General features: G+C 41.0%; 1 protein-coding gene across 1 annotated transcript; it reads right to left on the reverse strand.

Annotated features, from left to right (window-relative positions):
• Positions 1-1,091: 1,091 nt before the first annotated feature.
• Positions 1,092-7,038, reverse strand: PPIC (peptidylprolyl isomerase C; the record flags this gene model as incomplete). Its single annotated transcript, XM_019554711.1, is given in 4 exon segments — positions 1,092-2,197; positions 5,566-5,750; positions 6,261-6,354; positions 6,907-7,038. Coding segments are annotated over 4 exon segments (540 nt in total), but the record flags the coding sequence as incomplete, so codon positions are not given.
• Between the last annotated feature and the right edge of the window lie 4,039 nt (positions 7,039-11,077).

The following is an 11,077-nucleotide window of genomic DNA, read 5'->3' on the forward strand; positions in this document are numbered from 1 at the left end:
GAAAATATTTGATCTGTCAAATAAAATCAGCACTTCACTGTTGCCACGTTACTTTTATGCCACTGTATGTCTCAAAACCACATTTTCAGTGCTACTGGATTGCTGAGAATTCATTGAGCTAACTGGAGTAAGGATTATTTGGTGTGAGCACTAGGGACAGGACTGGGCTGTGCCACAGCGATCTGATCCTGAGGGAACAGTGGTGCTTCCAGCTAAGTAAATGCTCAATTTTCGTTAAAATTGTTTTGATGACTTGGTGCAAGATTTGGGGCTTTTCGTACAAATACGCACAGGATTAGAGCTTCACCCAGGAAGTGGGAGATGTGGATTTGACTCTCTTCTCAGTATTGGTAGCTTCAAACCCACATTTTCCAGGCTACAGCCCTAACCATCATGTTACCAGCTATCCTAAGTGAGCAGGGCACCCTCCTCTTTTCCTCCTGACACTGAGGGCAGGTAACAGAATTCAGGATTCATGGCCAAGAGAATGAGAGATGCTGTAGCTTTGTGGTTTAGCTCATGTGGAAAGGGGGGAATCTTGGGTTCCAGTGCCTGTTCATTTATCTTACATGAAATAGTCATTATGTAACATACTTAAGAGTCCTACTAGAGGAGCTGAGAAAGGAATTAAAGCTGGATCCTCCTGGGTATTTGCTTAACCATAAGAGTATTATATAAAAGAGATAAATACCTCCATCCTTCTCCTCTGAGTATATTTTAAAACAAAAGGGTAAGCACTGTTGAGTTCTTTGAAATAAGTGTTTCAGTCCCCCCCTCCCTTCAGAAGGTTTCAGCATCTTCAGCACTTCCCTCATGGCTAGCTCTTGGTGGCGGCAGGCTTTGTGGGTGACTAGCCAGTTCCCTGCTTGGCAGCTATTTTGGATCCCATGAAGAAGTACCTAAGTTCTCTCAGTTCATTGTTAAAGAACCTCGATGCTTTACTCATGGTTTTATGGAGTCAGCTCTGGGGACCAAGCACTGAAAAGTTAGGCATCACAGGATTTTCAGGTGCTTTTAAACCCTTTTTTGAAGCTAGATCATGGCTCCTCGAGCTTCAATTTTATAAATGAAAGTTCAGAAGCAAAAACAACTCTCATAATGCAAAAGTTTATTATTGCCTATATATATCTCTGGCCCAGCCTAAATTCAGTACAGTTATCTTTGAATGAGCTATTGTACATGCTTCGTTTTAAAAAATGTATTAAAATTTATTCTGCCAGCAAATGAGGAGTTGGAAAGGGTAAAAAAAAATTCAGTGCTGAATTGCACCATCTTAAATCTTTGTACTTTGAAGGCTTTGGTGAGCTGTCTTTTGCATGACATGCTAACTGTGTATAAAATATCCTGTGCAAAACAGAGGTTCTTTCTAAAGCACATTTTTAATACAAATTAAGTTGCTTTGCTTTGGTTAGTGTCTTGTATTTGGTAGAACTTTTATTTAAAAGAAGAAACAGTGCCATTCTGCACTTTCAAGGGATTTGAATTTGAACTGGTCAGTTGTTTCCATTTGTAGTGTTACATCGCTATCTCCAAGAAAGCAGCAATAATGTATCTTTTGTGGAACCCACTAACATTTGTAAAAATAGTTATTTTGTAGAAAAAGACTTGTGAAAATTACTGAAATCAAAATGCTTTGAAACATTTTCATATTTTACCATAATTTTTTACAAGAATCAGCTTTGAAAAAAATTTTTAAAATCTGATTTTTCAGTAAATAAAGGATTGTCAGCAACAAATACTGAAATATTTCACAAGAAATAGAAAATGAGACCATCTCAAAACCTGCAAAACAGTGAAAAATTTCAAACCTGTTTCTAAATAAATTCCTGGTTTTCTAGCAGCTCTAGTACTTAATTGGATGTCCCTTGTTTTAGGGGGAAAATAAGTGCGGTTTCCCCAATTTTGGCAGAATAGAACAGAAGCATATCTTGCAACTGAAGATTCCCACTCTATTTGCCAACACCCCGGCATATTTATTTGAAAACTCACTGGATAACCAATAGCTGCATCCCTATTTTAGGCCCAAGAGAAAAGCTGTACATTTCCTCTTCCATTGTAGGTGCTCATTTCACCAGTCATCTACTTCAACCACAAATGGTTCTTTCACAGCTATTTTGCCACTGTTCACTATCACACAGTCTTCAAGAGGGCGATCATGTTCATCTGTCTGCAGAAGTTCTATAGAGTGTACAACAGACTATTTAAAAAAAAAAAAAAAGAAAGGGATTGAATTTAGTAGAAACAAATACTCTAATATCAAGCACTAGGCAAAAAACTACATGCTCTTAGCATAAAATTCATTTTCAACAATTCTGAATGGGAACTTTTCCCAGTTCCTTTCCCCCAGAAGTTTGCTTTTTCCACTAGAAGTAATTTGGGACCTAAGCAAGAACCTACCTAATGAGAAGTACCGCCTGAAATGTTGTTGTATGTGTTTATAGAAAAGGATGGAACATTTTGAACAGAACATCTGGAGTTAGAAAGAAGAAACTGAAACTATCCTTGCAGCTGATCAATTTAACAAGTATGCAGTTCTATCAACTCTAGGGATCATGAAGGTAATATAGTATTTTTTTTTCTAACCACAGTCCAGTGCTTATAGAATCTGACTTCTCCCCATACTCTACATAAATTGTGTTACCAATGCCAATATGTTACCAATGCCTCCAATCAGATGCCTGCCTATGAATACTAAACTGGCACTAGCAAATAGAGTATTATTTTGAAGGCTAGAATTCAGATTGAGTGATCAATTTTCTGATCTAAGGCTATTAGATTAGATCAGATCAGAGGCTGGCAACCTTATGGCTTGCAGAGCCTTTGGATCTGGCCTGTGGAGCCATACTTTTGGTAGCACTGAGTGAGAAGGGGGCTCTCCCTGCACCATATTGCAGTCAGTCACCTGGGGCTCCAAGAAAGAGGGGGATGCTGCCCATACCACCGTCAAGTGGCACAGGCTCCAAAGGAGAAGGTTTTTACCACACCACAGAATCAGTGGCAGCCCCCTTGTCCTAATGCCCACCAGGCTCTGACCTGATATGGGTCATTCCATACCCTCACTGATTAGATTAACTGTGTACCACTTAATTTACTCCTGAGCTAAAGTGTACTATAACTGTAAGACTGTTTCAACTGCTCTTATGGCTCATGAGAACTAGAATTCATTTGAACAAGATTTTATTCAAATGAAGATTTCATGAGCTACACAGGATGCATTCTTCAGAACAGGTTCTATCCATTTCAAAACAGAGCTGAAGTGGCATGGAAAATAAGATGCAAGGGCAAGCCACCAGAAATTAGTAAGTGAAGTCAGATGCTGTATGATTTATCACTTTGTTTGCCAACTACAAACAGAAAAAAATGGCTAAAAGAGACTTAAAGAGGTAATTTAATCCTACCTTCTGCTCAAAGCAGGATCACCTAAGCCAGTGGTTCTCAAACATGGTGTCATTAAATGCTTTCAAGGATGATGCAAGCTGCTGTGAATACTAGCAGTTAGGTGTGCAACAGTTACATAGATTCTAAAGACAAACCTGAAGATTTCAAACGGGAATCTATTGTGTCAAAAAAATGTTGACCTCTTGTGACCTTTTCTAAGTTTTTTGCAACAAAAGAATTGCTCTATTGTTTTTCTGTAGTCAAAAAAAAAAAAAAAAAGGAGTAAAACCTAAGCTGGCATTTTCTGAGGGGTACCAGGGATCTAATAAGGGGTAATTTGAGTCTTAAAAAACGGTTGAGGACCACTGGTCTACACCATTCCAGATAAATGCACTTACAGAATTCCAATACCAACAATTCCATAAGCTCTCTAGTAGGCCTGTGCGAATAGAGAAGTATTCAATTCAGATTCAGCTGATACGGAGGACAGTGATTCGAATCACTGTCCCCATTTGATTCGGCCAAATCAGAATCGGAGCTCACCAGCTTGGGCAATGAAGATCAGGGCCTCTGAGGGCTTGTGGCGGAGACCTCCTTGCACAGCACAGGGCAGTGAGGATCATCCTTCCTGCTTGGCACCCAAGCACTATTTGGGAGCTGGGGTGGCTCCAGCAGTCAGCCAGAGCCTGGCACTGTTCAGCCCCAGTGGTCCCAGCTCCTAGGCAGCACATAGCACCTTGCCAAGTCGTGCTGAACCTGCACCATGGGGCAGCTGCTGTGTGGGTGCCAGGCAGGGGGGATGAAGATCCCTGCTGCCCCCACTGCCCCATACTGCATAGAGGGGCTATGCCATGAGCCCCCAGAAGCCCGTATCCCCACTGCCAGAGCTGGTGAGTGTGGGGCTTTTTTTTTTTTTTTTTTAATTGCTGGGATGTTGGGCTGGGTGGGACAGCCATTGGGGTGAGGCCAGGCAAGGGTGGGGGGGGTGATCGGGGAGCAGGGGCTGCATGGGGGGCTCTGCCAGGAGACCCCATAGCCCCCACAGCCCCTGGTAAGTGTGGGTCTTTTTTTCTTCTTTTTTTTAAACTGCCAGGAGGCTGGGGCCAGATGGGATGGGGCCAGGCAGGGCAGCCAATGGGGGCTTCTCCTGCAGCTCCCCGCACCCAGGGAGAGGCAGGCACAGCCAGAGAAGCCCCACGAGAACCTGCAGCCACCCAGCTTTGCCTGCCTCTCCCTGGCTGATCTGAATCTCCAAATCTTTTCTGAATTGATTTGGAGGCTTTGGATTTGATTTGGACCTTTTAATGAGTCTCCCAATTCGGAGATTTGGCTGCTGAATCTGACCAAATCTCCTCCAGATCAAATCGGCTTCCAAAGTTTTGCACAGCCCTACTCTTTAGGTAATTATTCCTGTGCTTAACTTCCCTTAGATAATCATCAAAATGTGTTCCAAAAGCACAGCTAACATTTTGGTGGGGCTGAGCCTAGGAGTCTTTTAATCTATTATTCAAGGAAGTCTTTTTTTCAATTGCAAATATGAAGCATTTATTAAAGTATTAATTCTTCATAAATTCTGTTTTATAAATTCTTCATATTCCCAATTGAATAAAAGATTCTTTGTTATAGCAAACCACCACTACTGCCATCTTATGTAAAACTATTTTATCCCCAACGATGTCCAAGTATACAAACATCTATGTCCATTATCCCAGGTTAAATCCTAAAAAGGAAGTAACCATTTATCCCAGGATATTGCAAAGTAAGTCTGTAGAGTTATCCCAGGACTATATCACTGAATCAATGGCAAAAAGTGGCTCTGCATTTAGCTGCTCACTAAACCCTAATTAGAAGGGCAACGTACTTATGAATCAGTTCCAGGATATTTTTGTTCCAGGATAAACAGGCACAAACTTTCCAAGAATAAATCCAGTGTCTGTTCCTAGCCAATCATTAGTGTTCTATCTGGGGAAATCTAGAAGCCAAAAAGACTATTTAGCCTTCATTTTTTCAACAAATATTTGCTGTTTCCTATAACATTTCCAGTGCAAGTGCTTTACAATTATTTTCTGGATGAAGAATACCAAATTCTGTTCTCCATGACAATGGTTTGAACTGGATTTAGGGAGTTTCAAACAAAAATGAATTCTGCCTGATTTATGTGTTTTCATGGACCAGTTTTAAACTTACCATTCCATCAATGACTTTGCCAAAAACTACGTGTTTTCCATCTAACCAGGAAGGTTTTGTCACTGTGATGAAGAACTGGGAACCATTAGTGTCTGGGCCAGCATTAGCCATGCTGACCCACCCAATACCATAGTGCTTGAGTTTAAAGTTCTCATCCGGAAACTGCTCTCCATAAATACTTCTTCCTGTGACAAAACAAAAGCAAGTTTAGAAGAGTATACCAGCAACAGAACAATTCAGCCCATATATTTCCTTCTTAAATCCAATAACTGTCTAATGTAAAATGTATACATAGTCCAGGAACCAGGGATTGGAAAACAAGTCTTTCCCATTCCCTCCAAGCCTAGTGCCCTAACCACTACGCTACAGGAAAAAGTCTCCTCTTGCCTGTTATCCTCCCAGTTCCAGAAATCTTGTCCTGCTATAGCTGCACAAGAGCCTAACTTTTTAAAGAAGGAAGGGTGGAGGGTACCCTCAGACAGACTATCCTCCAGTCTGATGGTTGCAACACTAATGTGAAATAAAATATTTGAATCTCCTCAGGCTGAGGAGGCCCTGAACTCCCAAAGTAAATGCTTCTATAGCCTACAACCTACATCCATTTTAGCTGGGTTGAAAAGTGGAAATACTGTTTTGTTCATTCTTTCATCCAAGCCTACTACAAAGAGGAGAGCTGAACAATAATAAGCACGTACCTCCAGTTCCATCTCCAACTGTGAAATCTCCACCTTGAATCACAAAATCTTTGATCACGCGATGAAATTTACTTCCTTTGTACCCATATCCTTTCTAAGAAAAGGAACAAAGTTCCAAACAAGTACATTTGATTTTCTATACAGGACATGTATTGTGGCACATTGAAAGAGGCAATCAATTTGAATGTTAAGAGTTTTACATTATATAAACAAAATTAAAGAACTTTAAAAGATTACTTTTGTACTAGGTATATTGCAAATCACAGCCCTACTAGAATCATAGAAAGACATAAAAAATGACATGAAGCAAAAACAAATTAGTGCTTACTACAGCTATGCTGTGTAGCTCAAAAATCATGGATTAGAGAGGCAGTTTATTTACAGGATGATGATAGCAATTTTGCTTCTGCTTTAACAAGGACAATTTACAAAATTCTTCTTAGTTCAAGAGACCCTTATTTGCCCTCATATGAATTGATCACAGAGCTGGAAGGAGTCAGAAATATAGACAGAAGAGCTGGGCCCATTAGATGGTTCTCTCTCTCAGATTTATTCACAGAATGAAAAATGGGTGAAAACACTGAACTAAAACAGTTAACAACTGAGATGTCATTTTGCTAAATGAGAAAGGAAACAACAAACATACTTCACCAGTTGCCAAGGCAATGAAGTTCTCAACAGTCTTTGGGACAACTTTTCCAAACAATCCGATTACAATTCTGCCAACATCTCTCTCACCGATCTTCACATCAAAGAACACCTAGATAATCATATGAAGCAAACATAATCATACAAATACAACAGTGACAGAAAGACTGCTTTTCATAATATAAAGCAGGAAATTGCCTTTGGACAATATCATGAAGAGTCCTTCTAAAAGATGTTATGTAGTTTTTAGGAAATACATCTTAAAAATGCCCCATATTGGACTACACAGAAAAATGTGCAAGGTATTGCAAGTATCAGTTCTGGATTTTCATTCCTTTAAAAATGCTCAGTCAGAAAGCTACCTTTACAAAACCTATAGACACATTTCTAAGAGCTTTTTCTGAGACACACGTACCAAAATGTATATGGAGAGGTAACCATATTTCAGTTTTATCAGGCATGAGTATCAAGTGAAAAGTTTTTAACAGCTAATTCTATTTCAGGTTTATGAACAAAAAAAATGGAATTACAATACAGGGATTCTCAAAAACCAGTTTGCCATCTATCTTAAGTACTGAGACTATGACATTCTACCATACTGTATATAAGCGTATACCCATGTAAGCTACTGGTGAAAAGCATCAGGCATTTAGTCCAAATGTATTTTACTTGGCAAATTAAGAGTGAGAAATATTTGCTCCTAGAATCTAGCAAGTTTCCTTGCTAAAAATAAATTCATGCTGCCTACAGAAATAAGTGTCTTAAGAAATTAGACATCTCGATTTACAGAAACGACAGCGCAAAATGTTTCTGTAAAAGACTCTTGAAAAAGGCCAATGAGTTAAAGAGAATTTTAGTAATGGAATTTAGAATATAAGACTTGATGTTCTATTTGAACATGCAAAGATGTTGAAAAGGTTATTAAAAAAGGAACACCTGTCAAAGTGAGACATGTTAAGGTTTAGAAAAATCTAAGTCATGGTTGTCAAAACATCTAAAGGAAACACTAATGTGTCATACTACAAAATGGTATTTAATGTACCTGTGCCTTGCAACAAAATATTTTATAACTGAGATTCTCAGAAGTGAGCCTGGTAACAATCACAAATTACTACAATCTCCTTTCTATGTGAATGTATCTTTCATGCTGTCCTGCTAAATATCCCTACTGTTTCCTAACCGTCTATTGGTCAGAAGTATTAAGTCTGAATATGAAATTTGACTGCCATTATACTCAAAGAAAAAAATAATACCCTTCGCTCTATGTAGTCCATGTCCCTGCCACTTGTCATGGAAACCCTACTTTTCACACAAACATATCCAGAAGTATTAAATACTACTAAAAAGAGCAAATATTCAGAAATGCATTCATGAAATTCCTTGAGTGTTTACACTTTTGTTAAATCTAACCCTAAAAAAAATTTGAGAAGGTCCAATTTTATCACCTTAATACTTATTTTTATTAGAAGTCCTGTTGTTATCAGAAAGTTTAAAATCAAGTACCAGTGTATTATGTAGTGAGGCATATTAATTTCAACAAGCATGAACATCCTAGGTATCCATGTGGGTTGGCATAGTCATCTGGCTATCACTGTGCTCCAGTTAAAATTCATCTTGTATGTGTCATAAGGCACATTCTTTTCTGCTTATGAAGAGGATCTACAAAACTGATTCATGTAATGCCTCTTGCTTTTAAAGCAACACAGAGGAATATTATAATTGAGAAAATGATCTGTGTTAATTGATACCAGATTATCACCTCTTGATTTATGAATTTAAAATGGAGCTACCTGATCTCAGAACTTGAAAAGCAGATACAATGAGAAGTGCCAGGTAGGAAAAGACAAAGCCAGCACAGCACAACACAGCACAAGGGAGATATGGCAAAGCAGTAAAGTGAGTCAACTTACAATACTGATGGATTTTAAAGAGTGAAAGAGGAGAAGGCAAGACATGCATACAATTCTGAAGTATGGATGGTAAAACACTTCTCAGTTTCTTTGTAAAACCTAGGAAACTGAACCAAAATAGCACTTCAACAAGTGGGAATATCATTATAAATCTTACAGTCACAATATTAACAAAGGGCAATTACAATTAGCTGCTCAAGGTTAGAATTACACAGATACAAGCTGAAGAAGAGCTGAGTTGTGCTGATCTGTGCTGGCAGAGGGCATGCTGGGACTCATCGGCTACTTGTTACAAAGCACTGCTACAGTGGAAACATGAAGACACTCTTCAAGTGCAGCTGTCCCAGATAGCTAAGGGCACCTGGCTGAGAAAGGCCAAGTAAGTGGAACCACATGGTAAGTTACAGCTCGACTTGAGGAAGTGTCTTATGTTCAAAAGTTGGTTTTGCTCTCTTCCAACTATGCAGGTCGTCCCATAAAAGACATCACCCTACAGAGTCCTTGCCACTCATCATTTCTGGACCGTCATGGCTACAGCGTCTCACTGTTACACTGCCATTACAGTTGCTTCACAGTGTCACAGAAAGATGATCATTTGGTGTAAAGATGCATTTATAGATGCAACAAGCCCTTTTCTCTGCATTTATACATGCATTGACACACCCTGAGACTGGCTATGTGCAACCATATGGCAAGTTACAGCTGGACCTGGGGAAGAAGGTCTCACATTGGAAAGCTGGTCCCACTCTATCCCAACTATGCAGTTGGTCCTATAAAAGACATCACCCTAAGAAGTCCTTGCCTCTCATGTCATTTCTGGACTGTCACGTAAGGGCTGCTATTTACTGGCTCAGACCACAAGTCCATCTTGCCCTGTATCCTGTGTCATGCAGGGGCAGACAGTGAAGGCTGAAAGAATGAGTGAACTGGGTATGAGCAGGGTTTTTTACCCCAGCAACCAGATCTTTCCCCCCCCCCGCATCTGTAAATGCATCTGTATACCCTGTGGCCAGGTAGATGGAACCATGTGGCAAGTTACAGCTGGACCTGGGGAAAACTCTTGCATTAGAAAGCTGCTCTCATTCTGTCCCAGCTATGCAGTTGGTAAAAGGCATCACCCTACAAAGTGGGAGGGGGGCAATCATTAGGTGTATTGATAAATTTATAGATACAACTAGCCCTTTTTTCCACATCTCTTAATACACTGATACACCCTGTGGCTAGATAAATGGAAGTCACAGCTGGACATGGGGAAGAGTGTCTCACGTTGAAAGGCTGGTATCTGTCTATCCCTGCTATGCAATACAGTCCCATAAATGACATCACCCTAAGAAATCCTTGCATGTGCCATCATTCCTGGACCATCACAGCTACAACATCCCTCTTAAGCTACCATTACAATTGTTTAACATGGAGACAAGGACTTCATTGGGTGATGCTTTTTACAGGACCAGTTGCATAGTTGGGATAGAGCAAGATCAGCTTTTCAATGCAAGATGTTCTTCACCAGGTTCAGCTGTGACTTGCCACGTAGTTCCACCTACACGGCCATAGGGTGTTGATCACACAGGGCCAGCCAATCATGGGTGTATAGATGCTTTTAGAGATGCAACCAGGGTTCAAATTACGCTTCGACTCTTGAGGGGGGTCTGCAAAATAAAAATAAAAATTAAACTGGTTAATTGATTAGCAAGTCCACTTAAGTGAAGGAGCAATCTGACCAGAGGCTTCCCCCACCCCCGTTATGATTTTCAAATCTTACACAGGTGGCTTTTGTCTCTTATGGCCCCCCCACCCCAGCTGCCCTTTAACTTGCATCCTGGATACAACCAGCCCTTTTATCTGCATCTATGACTGCATCGATGCGCCCTGAGGCTGGGTAAGCAGCACCACGTGGCAAGTGACAGCCAGACACGGGGGACAGCGGCTGGCACTGGATCGCTGCTCTGGCTCTATCCCAGCCCCACAGTCGGTCCCCTAAACGAGACATCCTTGCACGTGGCACCCTCCCTGGACTGCCACCGCTGCAGCGTCCCGCTCGTGCTGCCAGGAGGCTCCGTGAACACTGTCGCACCGGGAGCTGCCGTGCATTCAGGGGGGCACCCAGCCCTTTTTTCTGCAGCTGCGGAAGACAGGCTGCAAAGGCAGCGGGCTGCACAAGGGCCGGGGCCGCTCCCGTGAGGAAGCTCCGGTCCCTCTCCCCCAGGCCGGCAGCTGCTCCGGCCCCAGCGGCCCCAAACTCAAGGCCGGGGCTGAGGG

The sequence above is a fragment of the Crocodylus porosus genome, unplaced genomic scaffold, assembly GCF_001723895.1.
Source record: "Crocodylus porosus isolate Cpor-Errol unplaced genomic scaffold, CroPor_comp1, whole genome shotgun sequence".
Taxonomy (NCBI): Eukaryota; Metazoa; Chordata; order Crocodylia; family Crocodylidae; genus Crocodylus; species Crocodylus porosus.